A 27,908-nucleotide genomic window follows, 5' to 3' on the forward strand; every position below is an offset into this window, starting at 1 on the left:
GCTTGTTGTCTGGTTGTCTGGAGGCTGTGTCAATAAAGTTTTTCGCAAGGGCTCACCGAAGCCGGAAAGAGGCGAGGCTGCCCAGAGTTAGTTCTGGCAACTTCCCGGGAGGGAAAAAGAGTTTCGCGAGATTTGGTAGCAGCAGGCCGCTGGCCCGCCACCTGCAGCCGCTATCGCGAGATTTGGCAGGCGGAGGAGGAGCTGTCGCGGTCAGCCGCCTCACAGCGATGGCGGCCGAGCAGGGCCGGCGGCGGCGGCGGCTGCGGCTACGGCCGGAGACAGCAGTGGTGGCAGTAGCGGTGGGTGGCGGGGGCCTGTGACCGGGAGCCACCCCTGGGCCCGGGCATCATGAGCCAAGGCCCCCCCACAGGGGAGAGCAGCGAGCCTGAAGCAAAGGTCCTCCACACTAAGCGGCTTTACCGGTGAGAGGGGCCGCGGCGTGAGTGCAGCCGCCAAGGGAAGTGGGGGACAGCGAGAGGCGGGGCCTCCCGGACAGGCGGGCTCCGGTGCCGGGCTGGGGTATGGGTGAGGGAAGAGGGTGCAATTTTGGAGGGAGCAAAGGGGGCGGGGCCGCGTAACCCGGGCTTGAGCTGAAAGAAGGAATTGGGTGGGTGGGAGGTTGGGAGGGAAGCACGTGGAGGGAATCTCTTCCGCAGTGAGCTTGGGACGGGCACCGAGCTTTGCGGATTTGGGGTAAGAAGGTGGAAATTGGGACTGCAGGGGCTGAGAAGGTGAGGGTGGGGTCACAGATGGGAGAAAAACCCGGAAGGGAATATAGTGCGTAGAACCCTGTAAGGATTTACAGGGAAGAGCCCTGGACTGAAATCAAGAGAGGTCTTTGCTTTGCCGTTCACTGTGTGACCTTGGGCCTTAGTCTTCTCATCCTTAAAAGGAGAGATCTGGATTTGATAGGCTTTTAGGTCTCTTAGGGGTCCAAGTTTTGGGAATCTGAATGAAAATAAAGAAGCTGTAAGATTATTTTTGTTAGACTGGAAGGGAGGTGAAGGACTTTGAGTCCAGAGTTTTCGTAGGTCATCGGAGCCCATTTCCGGGCACCTGGGGACTCCTGAGCCCTGCTTTCCTTCCAGCCTCATGACTGCGGTCTCTTGCCAGGCAACTCCATTCCTGGTTTCTCATTTCCACAGTGCCACTCACGCTCCTTAACATCTTCATTCAGCCTTTCAGCCCTCTGTTGGGAACAGGCCGGGGTGAACATTTCCCGCCCTGAGTGGAGGATATTTTTGTGTGGGGCAGCTAGAACACGGGTTCTGGATATGGATCAAAAATAGAATGACACATAGAGACCAAACCGAGTTTTCCACTTTCTACTAGGAAGTTAGGAGTTTGGGGTAATTTGGCTAAGGCTCTGGAACCAGAGGTGTCTGCATGAGAAGACTACCGTCAGAGCCATGGGCCCCATCTTGGCAGTGAAAGAGTCAAGAGCATGTTGTCTTTTCCTCCCTTGTGTAGGCATCCTGCCTGGTCTGGCTTCCTAAGCCAGAAGGCAGAGGGGAGTATCGGCTGCTCCAAAAATAGAAACGTGATCCAAGCCCTCAGCCTCTGGGCTCCCACTGTGGGCTGCCCCAAGCGGTCTCCGGGCGGGTGAAGAGACTGGGGTGGCACGTGTGCCTCCTCATGCTGCCGAGTGTCAGTGCTGCCTGTCAGACAGAGCGTGGGCAGTGTCTGTGAGATTCCTCTCTTGTCTCCAGCTTTTGGAAATGGCTTTGGTCATCCTTCTTACCATTCTCAAATCTTGTTTTTTCTCAAGCCACTGCCCTCACAGAACTGACTGACTTAAGCTGATATGTTTGCATGTGTGGCTTACATGTATGCACAGGGGTCTCTCTGCTGGTAATTGTGCGTTGTTGGCTTTGGGTAGGGTGGAAATGTGAGGCAGCACATCTCTTTCTATCATTTATTATAGCGGTGGTGATTGGTGGGAAGAAATGGGGGAAGAAGGTTTGATTTCTCGGCCCAAGGTAAATATGTTGTTGGGCTATGAAACTGGCATTGGAGCTTCTGTAAATTTGGGAAATTCCCACAATCTGTTTATAGAAATGAAATTCTGAAATGTTTGAAGCTCCTCAGAAAAGGCAGCTGGAAAAGGGATGCTGAAAGGGATGCAAGCACCAATTATTAATAATTAGGCAAATTTTAACTACTTAAAAAAATTTTTTAAACATGTTTTTCTTCTTTAACACTGTGCTTGACCTAAGATTACAGTAGTGAATGAGACACAAGACTGGTTTTTGCAGTTTTTGTTCTAAATGAGATTACAATTTAATGGAGGAGCTTATGGTCTGATGGGAAATGTAGAAGAAAGTGTGGAGTCCTCTAAGGTTTAAGAGCTTGCAATTAGAACTCCCTGGAGTAGTGGTTACTAACCTTTTTGAATTGAGAATCTTAAGGAAGGCTGTGGGGCCTATCCATGAAAACAGCGCCCCCCTCCCCCCCTGCACCCCCGCTCCAGATCTGTGCATGGCCCTTTCCTGGGGACTAAACTGGCATATCACTGATGGCCGCCTGGTGCTGCCTTTGACATTGAGAGCCTGGCTGGCTAAAAGAGCTTGGCTTCCATCTCTAGGCAGCCCAGGAGGTGTTTGGAGAAATGCTGGGCTCTTAAGATTGTCTTTGAGAAGGCCTTGATTACCATCCCACCCACTCAGCTGGGTGTGGGTGATCACTTCCCAAGTACAGGACAGCTTTTAGGGGTACCGACTGAGCCACCACAAGATGCTAGCCTGCTGTGGCCCACTTTTCCTGGCCCAGGAGCACTTTTCAGTATTCTGAATCCATTTTGGACTATTTTAGGAATTGTAACTCACTATTTTTCGGTTGTTTTGTGTCCAAGAGCAGTGCCTGATTCATCTGTTCTCACAGCTGCTGTCTGTCATCCTCTGGGTTTTTCCCTTCCAGAGATGATACTTACTTAGGTACCTCTTGGCCATCCATTGCAGAGTTGCCCTGAATTTTTCTCTTAAGGCCTGGAGTATCCTCAGGATGAAGACCAATACTTACTAAACACTGTGTACAAGGCATTGTTATGAATGCTTTATGTATTAATTAATTTAACTTGCACAAAATAGGTGATGTTACTAATCCCATTTTATAGATGAGAGAACTGAGATAAAGAAGTTAAATATTTGACCCAGGACTGTATAGCTGGTAGGAAGTAGAGCTAGGATTTGAACCCAGGCTGTCTGATTCTAGAGACTGTACTCTATATTAAAACAACTGTTTCCTTCAGCAGAATCCAGGAGACTTTAAGAACTTCAGGGACACTCTCATTCCCCTTTCTTTTACCCCATTATTGCAGAATGGAATTTTATGTTAGGAATGCTTTTCCTTTATATCTGATAATCAGCCAGCCTTTTAACAATAATAATTCATTTCACCAATATATAGCAAATGTTCACTATATACCAATGCTGTATTTAAATTATTTCATTTACTTTTCACAACAGCCCTTTGAGGTAACTACTCTTATCTCCATTTTTATAAATTGGTAACTAAGCCTTAAAGAGGTTAGGTAATTTCACCCAAAACTATAGAGTTAGTAAGACACAGCCAGATTCAAACCCTACATTTTCTGCCTGGCATCAGAGCCTATGCTCTTTCCATTGAGAGAGCCTACCTTCCCATATCACAGAGTTTCTCTACCTTGACAGTGTTGGCAGCATGATAGTTACGATGGTGGACTGTCCCGTGTATTGTGGGGTGTCTAGCAGCGCACACTAAACGCCAATAGCAGCGCCCCTCCTTCCCCTCCCCAGGGTTGTGACAATCAGGAATGTCCTCAGCATTGCCAGACATCTCCTGAGGGGCGGGTGTATCAAGATGGAGGCTCTGTTCATCTTGTTTTGAATGGAGCTCAGCCTGCAGCCATTTGGTTTCCCTACCCTTAATTCTGTAGCTTTTCCTGTAAGATTAGTATATGGACCATATACATGGCTCAAGGGCTGTTTGCCTATGATTCCCTGCAGGGCTGTGGTGGAGGCTGTGCATCGACTTGACCTCATCCTTTGCAACAAAACCGCTTATCAAGAGGTGTTCAAACCGGAGAACATTAGCCTGAGGAACAAGTAAGCTGAGACTCTATACACATCCTTAGAGTTTCTCTTTTCCTCTACACCTGAAACCCTGTCATATACAGACATATTCTCTCTTATCTCCTGACTTCATGGTACATAAATGGTCTGTGACATATCTGGCCTTCCTAAGAGGGAGAGGGGATCCCTCACTTTCTGCAGCTTCTATATCTAACAGACTGGTGCCATTAGAGTGGTGTTTGAGTTGGGGGAGTTGACTCTACTGCATAAGGAAAGAAAGAGATACAGAGGCTGAGTAGAAAGGAGAGAACGGTGCAAGGGAAGAAGATGAAGATTGTTAAGATTCTTACTGCTCCTGCCTGTATCTTGGGGCTCCACTGCCTTCTAGGACTGCTTGTCTTGTGTCCTACTGAGTGAGCCTGGATGTCTAATGGGAGACACAGACGTCTGTCAGTTGGGGTGTTGGCAGGTGCCTTCTTGCCCTCAGTTCTTGTGTCCCGCACGAAGGGATGGCCAGTCCCTCTCAGGCTTCTCTACATCCTCATAGGCTGCGTGAGCTCTGCGTCAAGCTTATGTTCCTGCACCCGGTGGACTATGGGAGGAAGGCTGAGGAGCTACTGTGGAGAAAGGTATACTACGAGGTTATCCAGCTTATCAAGACTAACAAAAAGGTAAGTGGAGGGCTTCTCTGGTGGCTCAGACAGTAAATAATCTCCCTGCAGTGCAGGAGACCTGGGTTGGATCCCTGAGTTGGGAAGAGTCCCCTGGAGAAAAGAATGGTTACCCACGCTAGTATTCTGGCCTGGAGAATTTCATGGACAGAGGAGCCTGGTAGACTACAGTCCGTGGGGTCACAAAGAGTCAGACACAATTGAGCAACTTTTGCTTTTCAAGGGGAGGTCGTAGAGCTTGGAAAGAAGTTTGTCTAAAGAGGGGAAGCTAAGGAACGAAAAGAAAGCTAGGCAACTGGCCCAGAGCATGGCTGTAGGTAGGGATGTCAAGGAAGCGATAGAAAGGAGGGAGGGAGTCATATAGAATTAGGATTAGGAGAGGAGGGGAGCCTGACCCCAGGTAGGAGACCAGAGAAGGAGATCTAAGGGTATAGGGTTGACTCGTGAGTAAGAGGAGAGGTGGATAAAGTTCCAGACTTCCAGAGCCAAAAAGATATGTTTATTTCTTCAGTGAGATAAATATGATTAGGGACAGGGGAGCAGAACTCTGATCTTGCTACTTAACTGGCCCCTTCTTTTTCCCTATCTCCAGCATATCCACAGCCGGAGTACCTTGGAATGTGCCTACAGGACACACCTGGTTGCTGGTATTGGCTTCTACCAGCATCTCCTTCTCTATATCCAGTCTCACTACCAGCTGGAACTGCAATGCTGCATCGACTGGACCCATGTCACCGACCCCCTCATAGGTCAGTGAAATCTGAAAGGCGGGCTGGAGGAGCAAGTTGGTTTGTTTCTACTTTGGTATTCTTATCCCTCAGTATCTATGTACCTTGTGACCCAGCCAGGCTGTGAAGATTCTAGAAGACATACAAATGCTTCATGAAATTTGGATTTAACCAAATAAGCATGTGAGTTGGGGTAAAGATCTTAAGGAAAGAGAGAGGCCTCTTTAGTTTGGGGTTATAGACTGATGTAGAACCAGTGGGAGGGATGGAATGATCTAGAGGAAGTCTGGCACTGGAAGATGATATTGATAGCATTTTTTTTCTCCCAGTTGGATTTGACTGGCACTTTCTTTTAACTTGAGAGATTGTTTCCTAGTATTTGATGAAAGTATTACAGTATTTAGAAATATTGGGAAAATCATGGACAGTCTTTCAAGATAGTGCAAATCTCTTCTTTATTTTCTGAGGTACTGGAGCTATGGTTTACCTCCTTCTCTAGTTGATGGTTTTCTCTTCAGTTTGACTGTCCTTTGGAGCTTCTTCCCTCTTCCCGCTTCCTCCAACTCCCCTTGCTCTTCATACCTCCTGCCCTCCCCCAGCCCCCTGCCCCTCCCCTCACCAGCAGAAAGACATTCTGGGTCAGAGATGGAGGTTATGTCTGTGCCACTGTGTGGCAGCATTCTCTGATCAGAAGGCACTCTATTTTATCCATTTGAAACACTTAAGAACAAAACAATGGAGGGTTTCCTGGTGGTCTAGAGGTAAGGGCTCAGCACTTTCACTGCCGGGACCCTGAGTTCTATCTCTGGTCAGGGAACTAAGATCCTGCAAGCTGCATGGCCAAAAATAAAGCAATGTTAATCCAAGGCAGAATTCATAGGTGTCATATGAGATTGCCAGGAGGGTCCATAGCCTGAACGAAGATGATGAACCCTTATTTCAAAGAATTAACTCCCCAAACAACTTTATCTCCTTACAGATACTTCTCATTCAGCCAACTCAGCAACGTCTCTATAGTAAATATTGGGGAGGGCTCCTCAGAATGGGAGCTGCATACCTAGGAGAGTGTGTGCAAAGTGGAGGGGATACATGGATGGTCTCGAGCCAGATTGTCATTTGGATCCCAACTCTGTCACTTACCTGTTATGGGACTTTGATTTAACTGTAAAATGGAAGTAATAAGAGTAACTACCCCTTGGGGTTGCCTTGAGGATCACTTCAGTTGGCCTTGTGATACACTTAGATCAGTACCTAGCACATAGGAGAACTGCCTCCCAAATAGCTGAAGCGCTTTGAAGTCCCAGGGCTGCCTGGGTAAAGGGAGCAGTGAGAGCCCAGGCGTCTGTGGCTCTGGCCACCACCTGTCCTCAGGTCAGACAAGTCTCCTCCACGGATGGGCTCTTCAACAGGCTGCCTTCTCTGTGACCTCCTCCACCAGGCAGAAGGCAGCATTTCCTTTGGCCTCATCCATATGCCATTCTTCCTGGGCAAGTTTCCCATCTTTACCCAAACTTTTTACCCGTAGGTGGGGAGTAGCTCCCCAAGGCACCCACAACTATACTTACACTTGACTTCACTTCTTCTTCCTTTCTAGTAACCTTCCTGTGATGACCTTTCACATGACCTTTCCCCAGGCAGCTGTCCTAGGTTGAGGACCCTAGACCATCTCTTCCAGTTCCTTCCTGTCCTGTGAATGACTGTCCTCTGTCCCTACCTCTGTCCACCTGTGAGCCTGTGTCTTGGATGGGCGTCATCTCTGCCCCATAAGGCTGGTCTCCAGAACTAGACCTGGATTCTTGATCTCCATTCTCCACCTAGGAAAGGTGTTTTCCAGAGGTAAAGTCAGAAGAATGCGCTTATAAACCTCTGTCTCTCTCTTTCTCAGGATGCAAGAAGCCAGTGTCTGCCTCAGGGAAGGAGATGGATTGGGCACAGATGGCATGCCACCGATGTCTGGTGTACCTGGGGGATTTGTGTAAGAATCAGAATCTTTCATTTTTCTCTGTTTGGGGCTCCAGGACAGGCTCCAGCTGTTCAAATTGTTGGTACCACCCTTTTAAGCGACCGGAGGGCAGGAGGAGTAGTTTGGGTTCTGATAACTTCTTCCCTCCAGTCTGTTGAGTGTTTCTTTCTCTTCACTGTTCTTCCATGAGTCAGAAAGGATGAGTGGATGCAAGAAGAAGGGGAAAATGTCTTTGTGCTTTAAGAAAGTCGGGGTGATAACCTGGTTTTAGTAGTAAGTTCGGAAGGTTTTAATTTGATGTCCTTCTCTTTTGGAGTTTTCTTTCTCTTCATAGATTCCTAGGGGAATTATGGTTAGACCTCAGGGAGGACTTACCTACCTGAAGTATGTTTCTCAGAATGGAAAAGGACTCTTGCTTTATGCCCCCTGAGTCGCTAATCCTGATAAAGACCTGTAGTCCTGTTAGGCTCCTGGTGTGTGGCTTTTGGATGCATTATCTGTAATTGACCTGAGGTGCCTCTCCCTGCCCTTATCCCACTCCTGAACCCTTTACAGGTAGGGGCACAGGGAGAATCAGGCTTCCCAGGTGGTAAAGAGTCTGTCTGACCGTGCAGGAGATACAAGAGACATGGATTCAGTCCCTGTGTCGAGGAGGGAGAAGGAAATGGCAACCCACTCGAGTATCTTTTCTGGAAAATTCCATGGACAGAGGAGGCTGGTGGGCTGTAGTCCATAGGGTTGAAAAAAGTAGAACATGAGTGAGCAGGTGCAGGCACATGTGTACACACACACACAGAATCAGCTGCCTCACAGTAGATTGACCTAGTGTCATTAGTAATGTCTTCTCTCTAGAACTGAGCAGTTGAATTCCAGAACCAAATATCAGAAGTCATTTCAAGCATTAATATATGCTGTAGCTCCCCTTCCTTGGGAAGAGATAATCAAGAAGAGCCTCTTTACAAACAGTAAATATTCTTTACGTTTTGGACCTACCAGCAAGGAAGAGAGAGTTGAACAATTTGCCCATAGTCATGTAGACTTCCAACTGTGCCAGAAACTCAAACAGCCTGCCTTCTAGCTCAGGTATCTTCCTCCCAGGCTCCTATTACAGCTCTCTAGAGTGGACTTCCAGGCTAGGGGAGGTGTTTTCTGAAGCATGGAATTATCATATTTCTTTTCTTCCTCCCCCTCCTTACAGCACGGTATCAGAATGAACTAGCTGGCGTAGACACTGAGCTGCTAGCTGAGAGATTTTACTACCAAGCCCTGTCAGTAGCTCCTCAGATTGGTAAGTGGACTCCCCACTGGGGCCTCCCAACCCAGCAGCATTTTCTAAGAGGAAAACAGTGTTGAGATGGCAGGCAGGCATACTCACTTCCCCCTAGGTCCTCCTCACTCAGTTCTTTCATACTTCACCTTGGTTCTGAATTCTTTCCCAAGTAACACACACTCAGAAGATGGTGGAAGAGGAAGAGAAATGGGAGAGTCTTGAACTAAGAGGGAAGGAGGCAGAAAAGAAGGAAAAGAAGATGGCTTCTTCATCTCTGGTGTCTCTGTAGAAAGAGGAGACTGTGCTTCAGCTGCCACTATGGAGGCGCAGTGAGGGAAGAGATGAGGCTAAATTACAGGAAGAGATGGGGACTAGCATGTCAGAAGGAGAACTCAAAGGCAAGAGACTGAGCCGAGATGAGAGGGTTCCAGGAGTTGAGTCAGTGTTGGAAGAGCCACAGCTGCTGTTGAAGGAGTCGCACCCCTCAGTGCTGAGTCCCTGAGGGCCAGGTGGGATTAGACTGGTAGGACGTGAGTCGGAATCAGTAACCCTCTGGGGGAATAGGATTAGCTACTGACCACCTGAGAGACCAGTGTCTCCTGCAGAGCCACTGTTCTCCACATGAGTTCTCTGATGCTCAGCATGGGTTGGGCCGGCAGCTTTCAGTGAGTGTTGTGGCCACAGACTGTGTGACTTCTCTTTCTCTCCAGGAATGCCCTTCAACCAGCTGGGCACCCTTGCAGGCAGCAAGTACTATAATGTGGAAGCCATGTATTGCTACCTGCGCTGGTGAGTGTTTGGCAGCTCTTTCCCAGCTTTCACGTCTGCACAGTTCCTGCTTTGTCCTCTCTTTCCGTTCTCCCTCTCTAGCTCCTGAGGAAGACAGATGGGAGAATGGTGAGGCCGGGGGGGCCTCCTCAGGGACCCTGCTTCCTGGCCGCCCCGCTGCTTTTTGCACAGCCGCCTGGATTTGTAGGCACTTGGGCAGCTAATGTAGCTGTCTGCTATCATGAAAGCTAACAGGATAGCTACCTTCCCGAAGAAGGAGATAAATTGGATGCAGTTGGCAAAATCGTACCAAAGTAACTTCTGACAAGAACTTCAAATTGTAGAGCTTTGGTGTCATGAAGTGACAGGCATGACAGACAGCATGGGGGGATCAGTTTAGCAGGGTGGATTACTGCTTCCCTGGATCTCATTCTTATTTCTTAGAATTAAAAAACAACAACGAAACACAGTTTTTTCAGGGCACCCACAGTTGGTTAGACTTAGTGTACTGAGTCACCGTAACCAAGTGCACGTGAGACTGACAGGTGAGTGAAGAAGGCTTTGACCACAGTTTGGTGAGACATAGACCGCCGGGAAGCACACTGTTGCCGCCTCGTCAGGGCCAGCGTCTACTTGAGAAGCCAAAGCAGTCTCGGTAGTTACATAGTGAATTGGCTTTCAAGGCCCAAAGGGAGTAAGGTGATCTTATAGCTTAAATGATCAACTACTGAAGTGTAAATTACGATACCTAATTCTGCCGTAGAATTCCAGGCTGTGGTCCCAAGGAAACCTATTTTCAGTATCAATAAATATTTGCCCTTATCTAGATCAGGCACTGTATTTTTATTTATTTATTTTTTAATTGAAGTATAGTTGATTTACAGTGTTGGGTTAATTTCTCCTGTACAACAAAGTGATTCGGTTATGTATACCTTTTTAAAAATTTTATTTTTGGTTGCTCTGGGTCTGTTGCCACGAGCAGGCTTTCCCTAGTTGCGGTGCCTGGGCAGTTCATTGCGGTGGCTTCTCCGGTTGTGGAGTACAGGCTCTCGGCACATGGGCTTCCGGAGTTGCAGATGTGGGCTCAGCAGTGTGACTCTTGGACCCTAGAGTGTGTGAGCTTCAGTAGTGTGGCTCACAGGCCCGAAGGTGTGTGGGCTCAGTAGTTGGGGCACAAGGGCGTAGTTGCTCTGTAGCATGTGGAATCTTCCTGGACCGGGGATCAAACCCCGTGTCCTCTGCCTTGGCAGGCAGATTACTATCCACTGTACCATCAGGGAAGTCCTATACATTCTTATAGTCTTTTCCCTTATGGTTTATCACAGGATGGATGCTGAGTATAGTTGCCTGTGCTGTACAGTAGAACCTTGTTTATTCATTCTGTATACAATACTTTGCATCTGCTAACCCCAAACTCGCAGTCCATCCCTCCCCCACCTTCCCCTTGGCGACCACAACTCCCTTCTCTAGGTCTGTGAGTCTGTTTCTGTTTCACAGATAGGTTCATCTGTGGCATATTTTAGGTTCCACATACAGGTGGTATCCTGTGGCATTTGTCTTTTTCTGACTTACTTCACTGAGCATGATAATCTCTAGTTCCATCCATGTTGCTACAAATGGCATTATTTCATTCTTTTTTTATGACTGAGTAGTAGGTCGTGACATAGTATAATATATGTGTGCCCTGTCTTTATTCATTCAGCTGTAGATGGATATTTATGTTGTTTCCATGACTTGGCTGTTGTAAATAGTGCTGCTATGGTACCAGTGGTAAAGAACCCACCTGCCAATGCAGGAGAAGTAAGAGGTGTGGGTTTGATCCCTGGATCAAGAAGATCCCCTGAAGAAAGGCGTGACAACCCACTCCAATGTTCTTGGGTTTTTTTGGTGAATCCCACGGACAGAGGAACCTGGCAGACTACAGTGCCTGGGGTCCCGCAGAGTTAAGCACAGCCAGGACAACCTAGCGTGCGCGCACCTGAGCACAGGGGTGCGTGTGTCTGCTTGACTAACTGTTTTGTCTGGGTATACTCCCAGGAGTGGGATTGCAGGATCATAAGGCAATTAATTCTGTTTTTAGTTTTTTGAGGAATCCCATACTGTTTTCCGTAATGGCTGCACCAGTTGACATTTCCACCAACGGTGTAACAGGGTTAGCTTTTTCCACCTTCTCCCGCATTTATTATTTGTGTATTTATTCTTACATATGATTACCAGGTTTCTACCCTCCCATTGAATCTTTCCCATTCCTTGTATGCCTTCCAGGGAATGCCCCCCTTACTTGTCCTGGATCCCGTATCACATTCATAATTATGATTTAGGGTGAGTCACTTGCAGAGAGCCAAGTACATCCAGGTTTGGGAGGTGCCCACTAAGGTCCTCTTCTACGATGCCTGAACAGTTATATCTCGTGTTTTGTGGGTTAAGCATTTGCCTAGAGTCAGTCTGGCAGTCTTCCTCCTGGTGGCACTGTCTAGGGTCAGGCAGTGGTATTCGGCTGGCCTGGTGTCTGATGTGTCTGGAGAATTGGCTTATCTGGACCCCTTTCCCTCTCCTTTTAGTCTTGGGGCCACTCCATGTGGTATCTTCCTCAAGGTAGATGGACTTCTTACATAGTGGCTCAGGACTCCCAACAGCAAATAATAACCCAAGAAACTTGAAATTAGGGTCTGCCCATCTCTTAAGGCCTGGGCCTGGAAACTGGTGGCGTTACTCCTACAATGCATTCTCGGCCAAAGCTTTTTCAATGGTCGTTGCTTCCCACTCCCACCCCCCTGCCAAGATTGAAAGGAAGGTAACATAGAACCCACTTCTCAGTGGAAGGAATATCAAAAAATTGATAGCTGTATTTAATTCACCTCTAACATGTATTTCTTCTTTTCTATACCTTGCTTTTTATAGTTAAAAGATGTTTCAGGGACTTCCCTGGTGGTCCAATGACACAGAATCAATCTCTGTTTGGGGAACTAAGATCCCACATGCCATGGGGCATGACCAGAGGAAAAAAAAAAAATGATAAAAATTTTTAAAAGACATTTCAAACAACAAGACATTTTTAAAAAGTATAGCATGCTGTTAGTCTTTGTGGTAGGGCAGATTGGGGTTGGAGATTGAGCGGTACTATGTTTAGCTGTGTGACCTTTGCATTATACTCGATCTCTCAGGCTTCATTCCCTTGTCTGTACATGTGGGCAGTAGTAGGGTGCAGTGCCTGACAGAGTGGGGTGCTCAGTACATATTTGCATTTGAATGAATATTGTGAAGATTAACTAAAATAGAATATGTAAATATCCTTAATGCTTGTTAAACGCTACCTATTAAGTGCTCTGCTTTTAAAAAGATGAAAAATAGTGTATTTCAGCGATGGTGACTAAGTTATGTTTGTAACATTGAATGGGATTAATTGTCCCATATCTGGATGCAGAGGAGATACAGATGTCATCATTACTCTGATTAATCTGAAAGTTGTATGTGTGTGTTTTTATTAGGAAAGATAGTTTTCACCCTCAGTCTGTATGTGAAAGAGGCGGCTGGGGGCAGCCTGTATTTACTAGAAACAGTGCTCCTGGGACATCCTGGTGGTCCAGTGGCTGAGACTCCACACTCCCAATGCAGGGGGCCCAGGTTCAATCCCTGGTCGGGGAACTAGATCTCACACGCCACGACCAAGACCTGGCGCAGCTAAGTACAGAAATAAATATTTAAAAGAAAAACAGTGCTTCCTAAATCCCTGGAAGACTGACATTTTCCCTCTCCTCCTCTGCCAAGACTTAGTAGCTCACCTCTGTCTCCTTCAGCATTCAGTCGGAAGTGTCCTTTGAGGGGGCCTATGGAAACCTCAAGCGGCTGTATGACAAGGCAGCGAAAATGTACCACCAGCTGAAGAAGTGTGAGACTCGGAAACTCTCTCCCAGCAAGAAGCGGTGAGCGGGGCCTGTGGGAAGAGGGGGTCTTCCTGCAGTTTGTGCAGTAGGACCACAGGGAGCTGTTGGCCATCTACCTTGGGCTCCTCTTATTTCAGATGTAAAGACATTAAGAGGTTGCTGGTGAACTTTATGTATCTGCAAAGCCTCCTGCAGCCCAAAAGCAGGTGAGTAGAAGAGAGTGTGAGCAAGAACTGTGTCCTGGGAGCCCCATCCACAGTGGCTCTTTATGGCAGGGGACTTGGAGAGGAGGGGGGGGCGGGGGCTGGTGAATTCTGTCTCTCAATTGGAAATTCTTGAGCTGGTTAGTCCTTTCTCGGCATCCCTCACTGTCTCACCCTAGGTTCCATGCCCATTCTCTGGGTGGCTCACCCTCTGGCAGATTAGGCGCTTACTGGAAGTTGAAGGAATGGCCGAATGGGAAGCCCACCCACATCCCTTCCACTGTATGTCTGCCCTTCCCGTGTTATTCTGTCTGCTTTAGAGATCAGCCAGCACTGAGTCCCCCTCCTCCTCTCTGAAGTCTCCCTTGTAGGATCCCATAGTCTTTTCTCTGAATCCTGTATTCCCAGCTCTTTGTGCCTGCCCCAGCCCCCATCACTGACCTCCCATTACTCCTGCGCTTCCACAGCTCCGTGGACTCAGAGCTGACATCACTTTGCCAGTCAGTCCTGGAGGACTTCAACCTCTGTCTCTTCTACCTGCCCTCCTCACCCAACCTCAGCCTGGCCAGTGAGGATGAGGAGGAGTATGAGAGTGGATATGCTTTCCTCCCGGACCTTCTCATCTTTCAAATGGTCATCATCTGCCTTATGGGGGTGCACAGCTTGAAGAGAGCAGGTAACTCTCCCTATGTCCCTCTTTTCTGTCCCACTGGCTTCTGGGATCCTCACTACCCTTTTCTGCAGCTCCTTATCCATAAAGTAGCTTCCACAAGTAGTCCCTTCACTACCTGTGTTTCTGCCTGTAGGAGAGAGCCCTGAAGGAGCTCCTAGTGAACAAACAAAGGCAACAGTGTATTCCCACCCCCTCCACCCTCCCACACCCACAGATACACGCACCCTTGTCTGGGACCAAGGCAGACAGTGGTTGAGATGCTTAACTGTTGATCCAGATGGAATTCAGACTTGGTGGCAGTGGGGCCGGGGGCAGTTAGTTTCTGCCAGAGGTATATGTAGAGCAAGGTTGGGTGGAAGGGAGGGAGAGACGGGACTGGGTGTGAACATGCTTGGGGAGGGGCCTTCGTGAACACATCAGAGCTGGGGAGGATGAGGGGGGACAAGAGGAAGCAGGATGAGCTGACACATTCCACATTACAGGATGGGAGTGCAGAGACCTGAGAAATCTTTTTTTACCTTAGAGAAAGTTTTTAGAGGTAAGTAAATCCTTAGGAGAGTTGAGAACAGGTGAGATGAGGTTGGAATTAATGGTGCTTCCTGCTCTTCAGGGCCCTCGGCCCCTAACACTGGCTTCCTGGGTTTAGGGTCCAAGCAGTACAGTGCAGCCATTGCCTTCACCCTGGCCCTCTTCTCCCACCTCGTCAATCACGTCAACATCCGGCTGCAAGCTGAGCTGGAAGAGGGCGAGAATCCCGTCCCGGCGTTCCAGAGCGATGGCACAGGTACAGGGATGGGGGAGTTGTGGCTGTGGAAAGGTTAGCATGGGGTGTGGGGATCCTGGGAGGGGAACACAGGTGTGGCGGGGTGGGGGCTGTCAACGCCTGCCAGTGTCCCAGTGTTGACCCTCCTCTTTCCACAGATGAACCGGAGTCCAGGGAACCCTTGGAGAAGGAGGAGGAGCCGGGGCCTGAGCCGCCTCCTGCAGTACCTCCAGAGGGTGAGGTCAGAAAGAGTCGGAAGTTCTCCCGCCTCTCCTGCCTCCGCCGCCGCCGCCACCCACCCAAAGCAGGTGAGGACAGTGACCTGAGTGAAGGCTTTGACTCGGACTCAAGCCGTGACTCGGCCCGGGCCAGCGAGGGCTCGGATAGTGGCTCCGACAAGAGTCTTGAAGGTGGGGGAACAGCTTTTGACGCTGAGACAGATTCAGAAATGAACAGTCAAGAGTCCCGATCAGACCTGGAAGATATGGAGGATGAGGACGGGACACGGTCCCCAGCCCTGGAGCCATCTCGGGCCAGGTCAGAGGCTCCTGAATCCCTCAATGGCCCTCTGGGCCCCAGCGAGGCCAGCATTGCCAGCAATCTACAAGCCATGTCCACCCAGATGTTCCAGACCAAACGCTGCTTCCGACTGGCCCCCACCTTCAGCAACCTGCTCCTCCAGCCCACCACTGAAGCACCTGCCTCGGCCACCCTCAGGCGCTGTGTCAATGGAGATGTGGACAAGCCTTCAGAGCCAGGTACGTGGGCCTCTCTCCATTGTCCTGCGGGTCCACACCTCTGTACTGTCAGCACTCACTTGAGAGAGGCTGCTCTTTTCTCCAAGTACTTCTCATCCCTACCCTTGATGCCTTGCTTCTGGCCTCTGCCTGTAGTGTGGCCCAGGAGCTTTTCCCTGGAGATCCCCTCTCCTGCTCACTTTCTCATTCTCAACTCCCAGCTGATTTTGTGGTCCTATTCTCCTCCCATTCCCACCTTGCCCTATGGGTTTGGGGTTTTCCTCCCCACACAACACTGTAGCAACAACTTCTCCTGTGCTATCCCAGGTCCTGCCAGGGCTCCTGGAAAGTAGAAAATCCAGCACCCACTAGGGGGGCAGGTAGATTGGAACAAGGCATTTCACCTGAGGGCCTTCCCCCAAGGTGCAGAGGGAGCACCTGGGCAGCGGCCGCGAGCGTTTGTGGCATCTACACCGTGCAAGCATCAGGCTGCACTTTTTAGGGTCTTGGCTTATTTAACTTTCACAGCAGTCTTTTTCTTACGAGTTTTTTGTTGTTTTGTGTTTTTAGTTTTTTTGGCCACACCTTGTGACATGTGGGATCTTAGTTCCCTGACCAAGGATTGAACCCGTGCCTCCTACATTGGAAGCACTGAGTCTTTACCACTGGACCCCCAGGGAAGTTCCCACGGCAGTCTTGTGGTGGGAGAGTCATCATCCCTGTTCTGAATGCTGTCCCACTAAGCTTCTGTGTAATGCTCCTTTATCCTGGAACATGCTTTCCCTCCCTTGCTCTGAGTGTGTTGCTTGGCTAATTCTCACTTGCCTTCTAGATTTTGCCTTATGAATCACTTGGTCTGGGAGTCCTCCGAGGGTCAGCTTCCTGTGGTCTCCTGTAGCTTCTATACCTCCACAGCTTCCAGCGCTTTCCCATTCAAGTGATGATGTCCGTTGGCTTGTATGTGTGCCCACCAGTACCATGGGCCTTTTGAGGGCAGGGCAGTCCATGTTTTGTCTGTTGCTGTATCCCCATTACCAAACGCAGGGCTTGGCACAGTGCTGGGGCTGAGGAACTACTGAATGAGTAAAAGAAATGAGGAGGCTGATGCTCAGAGATGGAGTGTGACCTGCGTCGTGTTCTAACCTGCAGGCTTACAGAACTGGGAGCTGGAAGTAGTTTTAAATTCTGTACCCTTTTTCACCCTACCTGTAGCTCCTTTCTGACTGTCTGCCCTGCCTTTCACACAGAATGAGCACATCATAGATGTCAGTTGAGTGCGTAGCTTTAGATCTTACAAATTAGCTCGTATTTTAAAAGGCACGAGGCTCTTGGCTTAAAAGCAATCAGTTAGTGGACCTAGAGAAATCAGGCCGGAATCTCATTCCTCTCTTCACATCAGAATTCTTCAGAAGAGTCCAGGCAGGTGGGCGCACACCGCTCTCAGAGAGCCGAAGTCTTGCCGTGTGTCTGCTAGTTGCTCATTCCAGTTCTCTGTCTCCCACTCCCAGCCTCTGAAGAGGGCTCGGAGTCAGAGGGAAGCGAGTCCAGTGGGCGCTCCTTTCGGAACGAGCGGAGCATCCAGGAGAAGCTGCAGGTCTTGATGGCTGAAGGCCTGCTCCCTGCTGTGAAAGTCTTCCTGGACTGGCTGCGGACCAACCCCGACCTCATCGTTGTGTGTGCGCAGGTGCGTCACCCCACGCCACTGCCCTCTTTAGGTCCCAGGGTGTGAGGGGAGGGCTGGGCCAGCCACAGTGGGGCGTGGGAATCCCCTCAGCTGGGCTGGGCAGGGCAAAAGGTATTGTCAAGCACCTGTTGTGTGCTGAATCCTAATGCTTTTTACAGGCTAGGCTTAGGCATGACCTTTGCCCTTAAAGAGCCTGTGGCCTGGACTGGGATACAAGTCTTGTGGACTGGGAAAGTGAGAGAGCTGCTTATTCGGCTTTGTGTCCCCAGCGCTAGGCATAATGCCAGCTGTAGTGAGTAATGTTGGTGAAAATACATGTTCAAGGGCTAACCTTGGTAGGTAAACATCAGCACCCAGAGAAAAGAGAGGGCACAGCGTGGCGACAAGAGCGATGGGCCTGGGCAGGGACAGGGTGCACAGACGAGGCGCAGCTGCCGTGGGCAAGGAAGTGGCTTAAAGAGACTTCTGCAGCTGGAGCGAGCAGTGTGGAGGTGGGCGCCCATGGAGGCTGGCTGGGTTGATGGCGGCCTCCTTCCCTTCTCAGGTTCAGAGTCTTCATCTCAAGCCTCTGGTGTTCTGAGGCTTTTCCTCAGTGTGGTTTTATTCCAGAAGCAGACCTGCCTGCTGTGGAAGACCCTTTTCCCTGTCGGTCGCCCTCTTCCCTCAAAGAGAGAGTTAGGTCAGGGCCAGGCACACCCTGGGGCGTGTGCTTTTGCCTGAAAACAGCTAGTTAGTCACCGTTAGTCATCGAGGGTGGTGAAGTGAAGATGGCGGTACAGGCTGCTTCCCCAGAGAGCTGGCCCGGTGTGTGCACCTGGAGGGCTGAAAGAAGTTTGTGCTAGAGAGACGCTTCTTCCAGCACTCTAGCTTTTTCCACTACCACGAACCAGAGAGTTCTTCCTGTGGTTTCACACCTTCCCTTTTCATGAAGTCTTCAACTGCTGATGAAGCTCATTGAAGCTTCAGGGTTCCCCTTCTTCATTCCTTCCTGTTTTCCAAGTCCTCTGTAAGCCCCACTTTTGTTAATTTTTTTGTTAACGCTTCTAGGCATGTGACCATAGCCCCAGTCCTCCCAAATCTAGTGCTTCTCTTGTTCACTGCCAGCCTCCAGTACTGCCCCAGCTAAAGACTTTCTCTTCTGTCTCTCTCTCAAGAGCTCTCAAAGTCTGTGGAACCGCCTGTCTGTGTTGTTGAACCTGTTGCCAGCTGCTGGCGAACTCCAAGAATCTGGTGAGTGAGTCCCTGGCACTGCCCTCCCTTCCCCTCTCCCTCACTGGCCACGGACCCCCCCCCCCCACCCCCCCTACCCCCCTGGTAACCTGGCGCTTAGGGTAAGGAGGTTAATGCAATTCACCTTGTCACCTCCCTAACACACAGCAGTCATTGTGGTCTGGGCTTCTCTCGTTCCCTGCCCAGACACTGCCCCACTGTGGGCAGGTAGCCTGGGCCACCAGGGAGTGTGCTTGCTGAGCGGTCCTCTAGCCCTTCCAGTTTTGGTCTCCTAAAGCTCTGCCAGACGGCCCTGTGGACCATCTCTCCTTTCCTCCCCGCATCTCTCCCCACCTTCTGTCCAAGGAGTATGTCCTGCCTGGAAGTTCCCAAAGGGAAGCACTGTGTCCCTCCGACCGGGGGCTCCCACAGCGCAGGGGCCTCATGTGTCCTCTTTTCTCCCCAGGCCTGGTCCTGTGTGCTGAGGTCCAGGAGCTGCTTGAAGGCTGTGAACTGCCTGACCTCCCATCTAGCCTGCTGCTCCCAGAGGACACGGCCCTTCGCAACCTGCCTCCCCTCCGGGCAGCCCACAGACGCTTTAGCTTTGATACAGCTCGGCTCTTGCTCAGCAATTTAGAGGAGGTGAGGCCGGCACTCCTCGTGCCACAGGCTTTGTCTTTGAAGATTCGGTAGCAAAGCAGGAGCTCGGGCTGGGGGTGGGGCTGGGTGGCAGGCTGGCACCCCTTCCATCCAGACACGGAGCATGTCCCTGGCTGCAGCTCTGAGTCCTTTTTCACTCAGTGAACCATCTGGGCTTCCTGTCATTCTTGGCAGGATGTCCATCCACAGTGTCTCCCTATGTAGAACAAGCCATCTTCCCCTTTCCCCACCTTTTGGAGAGGACAGAACAAGTAAATTATTAAGGCTTTAAAATCTCTGTTGATCTCTTTTCTCTTCTGAGCCCAGCCTCCTCTAAGCTGACCAGCACACAGAGAAGGTTGGAGCTGGATGGGAATGTGCTGCCCATTTAGTCCAGAGACTTTCACCCTTGAGTCTGTGTCACCACATGGGCTGTCCAGGGGCAGCAGAGGGAAGCCAAGTGGACTGGCGTACCAGCACCATGCACACAGGCGCATGCGCACGCGCGCACACACACACACACACACGCCCTTTGGTTTCTTCTTCTCCAGCCAGAGCAGGTTGGCTTTATGCTCTATTTTATATTTTAGCACTCTAGGTTAAGACTTTTGTGTGATTGGGAAAGAAGGGTTTTGCTGACCAAGAACATAAGTTGGAAATGATGACATAGTCTGTCCTCTCATTGTACACGTTAGGATCGAGCCCTAGAGGAGAGAGATGCATGAGAACCCAGGTCTCGTGTCTCCCAGCATGTGGCCTTGTCGCTCTCTCTCTTCTCAGCCCTGAGTCCTGCTTCTCCAGTCCTTCTCAGAGTCTCCTCCCCCTGTGTGGTCCCTCTCTTTCTGGTAGCTACAGGCTCTGGGCCTCGGTGCTCCTCTTCTCCCTACACACCCCAGGCCTTTGCAGGGAGCCCGTGTTGCTGAGGGGGCTGGACTGGCGGAGGGCGGGGAGGGGAGGAGGAAGGAGCCCCGGCGGGGGCAGGTGAGCCTGGCGGACTCTGCTTAGCCAGGCTGGCTCCCGTGTCTCCACAGACAGTCGTGCGGATCTGCTGCATACGCAGCTTTGGCCACTTCGTTGCCCGCCTGCAAGGCAGCATCCTGCAGTTCAATGCAGAGGTCGGCATCTTTGTCAGCATCGCGCAGTCTGAGCAGGAGAGCCTGCTGCAGCAGGCCCAGGCCCAGTTCCGCATGGTGAGTCAGGCTGCCCCTCCCTGTCCACTCTGCTCCCACAGGCTCACTGAGAAACCACAGCCAGAGGCTCAGACATGCTGTGGCCCTCGACTGAAGAACCTGGTCAGTGGGGCCAGGGCAACAGAGACCGAGCCTAGGGAGACCAGAGGGCCGGGAGAGAACTAAGGGCAGATGGGGAGTGAGAGGTGCTTTGAGCAGGGGCAGCCTGGCACCGCCGCTGGATCTAGACTGACTGGGGATTGAGGGCCATTTCTGTCACCTCCCAGTCTGAATTGAGCAAGTCACTTAACCTTGCTAAACCTGTTTCCTCATCAGTTACATAGGAATAGTACAATCAGCTTTATGGGGTTGTTGCGACTAAGGCATGGTAGTGAACGTCAGGCACTTGGCGTGTTGTATTATGCAATGTGTGTGCTCAGCAAATGCTCCCTGACTGAGGTTCCTGCATCAAACACCATGCAGGAACCTCCCATCCCACAGGAGCCCTGAAGGGTAGGAGGCGGCCTCTGTGATTTCTTTCCCATTCAGTTGTTCGTTGTACAGATATTTACTGAGAATCTGCTCTGTATCAGTAGCCTAGGCCTGGGGGTTACAGCCGCAGACAAGACAGGCCTGTGTCTTGTGGCGCTGGTGCTTTGTGGCAGCAGCCGGGCTCTGGGGCCTGCGCAGCCCTGGCGTGTTGTCCTGCCCCAGCTCAGTGGCACCGGCACATTTGGGTGGTGGTGTCTGGCACAGCAAACACAGCCCGTGTGTCCTGGTGAGCCCAGGGCTGCTTCCTCATCTCAAGCCAGTCTCTTCCCCAGTGTTCTTCCTTTCCCCAACCACAGGCTCCCCCACCTCTGAGCACCCCCTTCCTGCAGATGGGAAGGAGCACTGGCTCCCCAGAAACTCCCTTGCTGTGTTAAAAGCAAGCACATTTTGTTAAAAACTAACCTTTTATGTTAAGACTTTTATTCCTATTCCATAGGGGAAAACAAGGGGGCTTACGAAAATAATTATGGGGAAGTTACACAGCTTCAGAAAATGTAGAGTGTTTGCAGGCATTTCCTTTGGCCTAGAACTCCTGAAGACTCCTCCTGGGGGGCGGGGAATACTTGAGAGCCCTTCTGGTGTGCTGCTGAGCCCACAGGCCGCTCTGGAGCCAGGCCGCACTGCCTGCTGGGACTGCATCCTGCGCCCCCGGGGCAGGGTTTCCACCCCAAGGGGCTCGGTTCCCAGTGGCGGCAGCAGCGTGCTCCTGTCGTGCTGCCACCTCCCATCGCGCATCGAGTTTTCCGTGCATGGAGCTGCTTTGCGTGTGACGTCTCAGGTGCTTGCATCCTCATTTCATAGGCAAGGATGCACAGAATGTCAGAGGGAGGTATGGGTGGCTGAGCCAGGGCCCTGGAATTGGAAAGACCTGGCTTCTGTCCTTGTTCTAAGCCGCTCTGGGAGCTCAGCTTCTCCACAGGCCAGGGGGGGCCGCTGCGCCTGCTCTCCAGGCTCTCGTGTCTGCTTGGGTTAGGGAACCCCTCGTTCCCCATTGCCCGGTCTTCTGCGTCCCTTCTTTCCTTTCTCTACCAGTGTTTCTCAAAGGGGATACTCTGGAGGGGGGTAAGAGGTGGACACTTCCTACCGATAGTATAATTACCAAAACTAAGAAATTAGGATTGGTGCAGTACTGCCAACTACAAGCTTTATTCAGATTTCACTAGTTTTCCTGCAAATCTCTTTTTTTATTTTTCCCGAGGATCCCACATTACATTTGATTATTAATGTCTCCTCAGTCTTTGCTTGTCTTTTATGATCTTGACACTTCTAAAGAGTACTTGTCAGCTGCTCTGTGGAGTGACCCTCACGTGGCTTTGTCTGGCATCTTCTCATGATCAGGAGGAGGCTTACATCCCAGGTTACTGTTTTAAATCCTCACTCTGATGATGCCAGTTTGTTCATCAGAGAGTCTTTAATGGTTCCCCGTGTCTTCTAGAATAAGTCCCCATTCTTAATTTCATCTTTAGACCATATTCATCTAGAAGACAAAGGAAAACCATCACGGGGCTTTTAGTCAGGGCCATGGTGGACCACAGATGGTTTTTGAAAGATTTCCTTGGTTGTCAGCAGAGAAAATAGTCTGGAGGCAGAGAGCAGAAAGAAGGTGGTTTTAATAGTCTAGGTTGGGGGTACTGGCTTAGGCCAGGGTTGTGCTTTGAAAATAGAAGGATGCAAAGGGGTGTGTGTGATTTTTTTTTTTTTTTTTTTAAAGGAGGTACAGTTGACAGGACTGGGAGGCTGATAACTTCTGGGGCTGAGAGAGAAAAAAGTCGAAGCTGGTTAGCTTTCTGACTTGACAGATGGTGGTTTATTTAGCAAGCTGGGGAACATGGGAGGATTAGAAGCAGCTTTGGAGAAGCAGATCGGGCTGTTGAGTAGGCAGTTGGGTATATACGTCTCGAACTCAGGAGTGGTCAGGTCTGGGCTGCAGCTGTAGATTTTGGAAGAAGTTTGCAGGTGGATTGGTGACAAAAAGTGAGGGTTACATGGATGGTGTTCCCTGGGAGGAAGGGAGGATGAGGGGGTCAGAGGTGAGACCAGACAGGTGCTGGCCCCGCCTTTCCTTCCTGGGGGTGTGGGCTGCTAATGAGAGGTGTTCAGATTGCACCAGAGTGGTATTTTGGCTCCCACGCCTACCTTCCCCTCACTTAGCGGAAGCAATAGAGAGTTGACTTATATAAGGCTGTACCTATTCCAGACCCGAGGAATCCCTGTTGGAGTTCTTGATCACTGGAGAAAGGAATATTCCCCCAGCTCCTTGTCCCAAGCTTAACACCTGTTTCTTTCCCCCCTGTGTAGGCACAGGAGGAAGCTCGGCGGAACAGGCTGATGAGAGACATGGCCCAGCTACGACTTCAGGTAGGAAGCCAGGGCCCAGCACTGCTTCTGCTCCTGATCTGTTGCTGCCTGAAGCCCCCGCTCTGCCCGCTGTGGCCCTCCACCTCGCCCTGACTACCCTCAGCCTCGTAGACTGCCCCCCCACTGCGACTGGTCACTGAGCCTTTGTGCTCCCGTCCTGCCTTTACTTCTCTTTCCTTCTCTTCCTCTTAACCATTGTTCCTGTCTACTTTTCCTCTGAAGCCATTCGTAGGAAATGGCAGCAGGAGGAGTCCCATAAGAGCCACCTTGAGAAGCATTCTCCCCCAACCCAGCCCGCACACAGCTCCCCGCCGACCCTGCCTTCTCTCAACAGCTTGAGGTCTCTCAGCTGGAAGGGAGCCTGCAGCAGCCCAAGGCACGGTCAGCAATGTCTCCCTACCTCGTCCCCGACACCCAGGCCCTCTGCCACCACCTCCCTGTCATCCGCCAGCTGGCCACCAGTGGCCGCTTCATTGTCATCATCCCAAGGACAGGTGAGTGCATTGGAGAGGTTGGGGCACAGAGTAAGGCTGAAAGAGAATCTGGCTGGGGATTGAGAGGCCCTTATGCAGGCCCAGTTCACACACAGTGCCCTTGGTCAAGTCAGCCACCTCTCTCAACTTCGGTCATGTCATCTGTGAAGGGGTCATGACCATCTCTGTCAAACCCTGACTCATGAGGAGGTTGGGAGAAGCCCGTGAGAAAATCTGAGGGAAAGCAGTTGGTAAGTTCCCAAGTGCACTGTTGGCAGGAGGTCAGTCAGGCCTTCGGGGCTCCTGTGGGGTCTGCAGTGTGTCCTGGAGCGAGCGCAGGTGCTTCTGCAGAGCCCTCGTCACAGCAGCCGGAGCTCATCTGTTTTGTCCTTCCCCCACCCTCACCATGTCCGCCAGTGATCGATGGCCTGGATTTGCTGAAGAAGGAACACCCAGGGGCCCGGGATGGGATCCGATATCTGGAGGCAGAGTTTAAAAAAGGGAACAGGTGAGTGCAGGCCTGGCTGGACCTGTCCTGAGCCCAGGTCAGCACAGATGCCTGTGTGTTCCTTGTATAAGACACATGCTCGTGGTCCCTGCTCACACTTGGCTCATGGCCTGGGGAAGGAGGCCGAGGATATAATTATTAGTCAGGGGGTTAGGTGCTGAAATAAACAGTGATTGGAGGAGCCAGGAGCCCTGTTGGGGAGCATTGGCCTGCTGTCCATCTGCCTCTGGGGCAAGCATGGGATCAGTGTCAGTGGGGAGAGGGGAGCAAGCCCCCAACTCAAGCCATGGGCGCTTTTGCAGGAGTTTCTCCTGCTTTAGGTAATCAGGTTGACCAGGGGCTTCCCACGGTTCAGGGGGGTTAGGGTGGCAGCGTGTAGGTGCTCAGCCCAGCACAGGCCCTTCTTCTGGCCTTTGGGGCCAGAAGAGGACTAGGCACTGGGTGTTGGGAGGAGGGAGAGAGCTCCCCGCTCTCTGCTGGCTGGCCCACCCTCTGCATCTGCCCTTGCCTGGCCAGGAAGCTACACAAAGCCTTCTTGTTTGGACCTTGTCTCCAGAAGCACTGACTTGAAAAGCATCCGCTGCCTCTCCCCACCCAGCTCCTCCCCAGGGAGGAACCAAAGAAGTGATGTTATCAGGAGGAGAAACAAGCTGGGCTCAGCAGCTGGGGAGCCACTTAGAATGGCTCCAGACGGACCTGTGACGTGGGAGACACCCCTTCCCCTCCCGTGACACGGGGTCTGTGTGCCACAAGGGCCCACTTTGTGTGAGCTGGGCACCCCCACACCCCTGCCCCTGCCACTCTCCCGTCTTCCTGCAGGTACATTCGCTGCCAGAGAGAGGCGGGGAAGAGCTTTGAGCGGCATAAGCTGAAGAGGCAGGATGCCGATGCCTGGTAACATTTCTGCCTGTGCCCCTGGAACCCCACATACGCTGCCTGCCTTGCTCCTCTGTGGGCACGCCCCAGGAGAGAGGGATAGGGCCAGAGAATCCAGTCACAGGCAGCAGGACCAGCCTGGGGCCAGGCGCCTCTGCGGATCTCACCCTAGAGGCAGTGAGAAGTCACCCCAGCTCTGGAGCCCCTGCGGTCCTGAGATCCTTGGGCGCAGGGCCCTCCCTCATCGTATCTTTGCCTGGTTCCTGGAGCTCATCCTCCAAGCCAGCTCCCAGAACCCACTGCTTCGAGCTGCCTGGTAGCTCTTTCTGTCTCCTGGGCCCCTCCCCATCCCAGCTTCCCTTCTGCCCTGGGGATGTGGTATTCAGATCAGATCAGTCGCTCAGTCGTGTCCAATTCTTTGCGACCCCATGAATCGCAGCACGCCAGGCCTCCCTATCCATCACCAACTCCTGGAGTTCACTCACACTCACATCCATCGAGTCAGTGATGCCATCCAGCCATCTCATCCTCTGTCGTCCCCTTCTGCCCCCAGTCCCTCCCAGCATCAGAGTCTTTTCCAATGAGTCAACTCTTCGAATGAGATGGCCAAAGTACTGGAGTTTCAGCTTTAGCATCATTCCTTCCAAAGAAATCCCAGGGCTGATCTCCTTCAGAATGGACTGGTTGGATCTCCTTGCAGTCCAAGGGACTCTCAAGAGTCTTCCTCCAACACCACAGTTCAAAAGCATCAATTCTTCGGTGCTCAGCCTTCTTCACAGTCCAACTCTCACATCCATACATGACCACAGGAAAAACCATAGCCTTGACTAGACGAACCTTTGTTGGCAAAGTAATGTCTCTGCTTTTGAATATGCTATCTAGGTTGGTCATAACTTTCCTTCCAAGGAGTATTCAGGGTTGTGCTAACGCTGGGACTTGGCCCTCCTTCCCCCTCCCCTCCCCGCTCCAGGACGCTCTATAAGATCCTGGACAGCTGCAAACAGCTGACTCTGGCCCAGGGAGCAGGTGAGGAGGACCCGAGCGGCATGGTGACCATCATCACAGGCCTTCCACTGGACAATCCTAGCACGCTCTCAGGCCCTATGCAGGTGGGTCACGGGATGGTTCGGGGAAGAGTGGAGTGGGGAAGAGGTACCGGAGTCGACTCCCTCAGACCAGACAGCTGCCCTTTTCCTCTTCTGCTACCCCTTCTCCAGCCCCTCAACGACTTGTGCCGTAATTTAGGAGGTCAGGCCCTCCTCAATCTGTCCTTCCCCCAATTCCACAGGCAGCCTTACAGGCCGCTGCACATGCCAGTGTGGACATCAAGAATGTTCTGGACTTCTACAAGCAGTGGAAGGAGATTGGCTGAGACTGAGCCCCAGGCCCTGCAGCGGGGCTGACTCCAGATCTCTCCTGCCCTCCCTGGCAGCCAGGACCACCACCTGTAGTCACCCCACCACACGCAGACTCACGCACGCACACAGGAAGGAAGCCCAGCTGCACACGGGCTGCAGGGAGGGCCCAGGAGCCAGCTGGGAGGGCGGGGTCCCCCTGTTGCCAAGACGACGTCAGGAAAGCAAGGAAAGTGCTTGGAGCAGGAGAGGCCTGTGGGCCCCTAGCCAGCCTTCTTGCCTCAGCCCACTGCTTTCCCCAGGGGCAGGTGGCAGGTGCGGTGTCTGTTTCATTGGAGTGGTTCCTGGACCTCTGAGGGGAAGGGACAGCAGAAGGGGCCCTTCCTCACCCAAGACGCAGGGTGGGTGGTGCCAGGAGTTGGGGCCCTCAGGGCCTGGGGCAGAGTTGGGTAACACCGGGTGTCTGGGTGGTTCTCTGCAGACCCTTCCTCTCCTCAAGGACCACCCGCCCCTCTCATCCCCCTTTGCAGGGACGGGCAGCTCTGGAGCCTTGGGGACTCATAAGGAAGAGGGGCCTGGGGCTGCTGGCACCGACAGCAGGGCAGGGCTTGGATCCCCTCCTCCTGCTGCGGGGGCCGCACACCGTTGCCCCACTCGTTTCCTGTCTCCCCTCTTCTGGCTTCCAGTGCAGGGAGCAGGCCCGCAGCAGCTGCAGGCAGTCTGGCCTGTGTGCCAGGGAGGGCTCCTGTGCCCACCAGCCCCTGGTCACTGCGTGTTGTGCTCTGGGCTGGGACAGAGTGGGGTGCCAGTAAGAGAGGGGGCAAAGTTTGAGGCCACCACCCCCCTTACTATTGAGGGAGGGGCCTGAACTCAGATGGGCAGCAGAAAGGAGAGGCCCCTTGAAGTTGCCTGGCTGGGTGCCCTCTGCCCTAACGGGCTTCCCTACTTCTGTCCTTCCCCAGGACTGAAGGCCTGGGGGAGCCGAGCGTGGGGCTAGCTTTTGGAGTGCCAAGGTGAATGTGAGAGCAGAGATCATGGATAGCTCAGGGCAGTGAGTGGAGCCACAAGAGCGGGGCTGCGTGAGGGAGGCTTTGGCCAGGATTTCCTCGGCCCCTCCCACCTCGGGCTGCACACGTAGCGTGGGCTGGGGGTTGAGGGAGGGGGGTCTCAGCTCTGCTGTTCCCCACCCCAGCGCTAGCCCAGCTTCCCAGGCTGTTCTCAGGGGACAGCAGGCTTCCTGCATCCTTCCTCTAAGAAGGCAAGTCTGGGACAGCCTAGGGGGAGTGGGGTCACTCCCACTTCGAGTCCCTGGCAGAGACTTGAGACTAAAGCATCACTTAATAAAGACCCCCTGAAGCCCTCCCTGCCTCCCGGTG

At 51.8% G+C, this 27,908-nt stretch overlaps 1 protein-coding gene across 3 annotated transcripts; it reads left to right on the forward strand.

Annotated features, from left to right (window-relative positions):
* Nucleotides 1-173: 173 nt before the first annotated feature.
* On the forward strand, nt 174-27,892 carry SMG5 (SMG5 nonsense mediated mRNA decay factor). Of its 3 annotated transcripts, XM_006051986.4 has the most exons (22): nt 175-422; nt 3,984-4,082; nt 4,597-4,720; nt 5,313-5,469; nt 7,334-7,423; nt 8,610-8,699; nt 9,392-9,470; nt 13,247-13,372; nt 13,471-13,539; nt 14,004-14,212; nt 14,856-14,993; nt 15,131-15,730; nt 17,218-17,393; nt 18,548-18,623; nt 19,069-19,244; nt 20,273-20,431; nt 23,261-23,320; nt 23,655-23,814; nt 24,211-24,301; nt 25,121-25,195; nt 26,148-26,286; nt 26,466-27,892. In XM_006051986.4, the coding sequence occupies exons 1-22, from the start codon at nt 349-351 to the stop codon at nt 26,547-26,549; spliced, it is 3,051 nt and encodes a 1,016-aa protein (XP_006052048.3). In that variant the 5' UTR covers nt 175-348; the 3' UTR covers nt 26,550-27,892. The 3 variants fall into 3 exon arrangements, with proteins under 3 accessions (XP_025143457.1, XP_006052048.3, XP_025143461.2); XM_025287672.2 differs by lacking the exons at nt 25,121-25,195; nt 26,148-26,286; nt 26,466-27,892 and adding an exon at nt 24,858-25,114 and having other exon boundaries at nt 174-422; XM_025287676.3 differs by lacking the exons at nt 175-422; nt 3,984-4,082; nt 4,597-4,720; nt 5,313-5,469 and adding an exon at nt 5,610-5,631.
* Nucleotides 27,893-27,908: the final 16 nt, after the last annotated feature.

The sequence above is a fragment of the Bubalus bubalis genome, chromosome 6 (genome assembly GCF_019923935.1).
Source record: "Bubalus bubalis isolate 160015118507 breed Murrah chromosome 6, NDDB_SH_1, whole genome shotgun sequence".
Lineage (NCBI taxonomy): Eukaryota > Metazoa > Chordata > Mammalia > Artiodactyla > Bovidae > Bubalus > Bubalus bubalis.

Coding starts and splice junctions, on each gene's coding strand:
- SMG5 (XM_006051986.4), top strand. CDS start 349: ATGAGCCAAGGCCCCCCCACAGGGGAGAGCAGCGAGCCTGAAGCAAAG. Junction 14,994..15,130: donor GTTCCAGAGCGATGGCACAG/GTACAGGGATGG, acceptor CTCTTTCCACAG/ATGAACCGGAGTCCAGGGAA. Junction 17,394..18,547: donor TCATCGTTGTGTGTGCGCAG/GTGCGTCACCCC, acceptor CTCTCTCTCAAG/AGCTCTCAAAGTCTGTGGAA.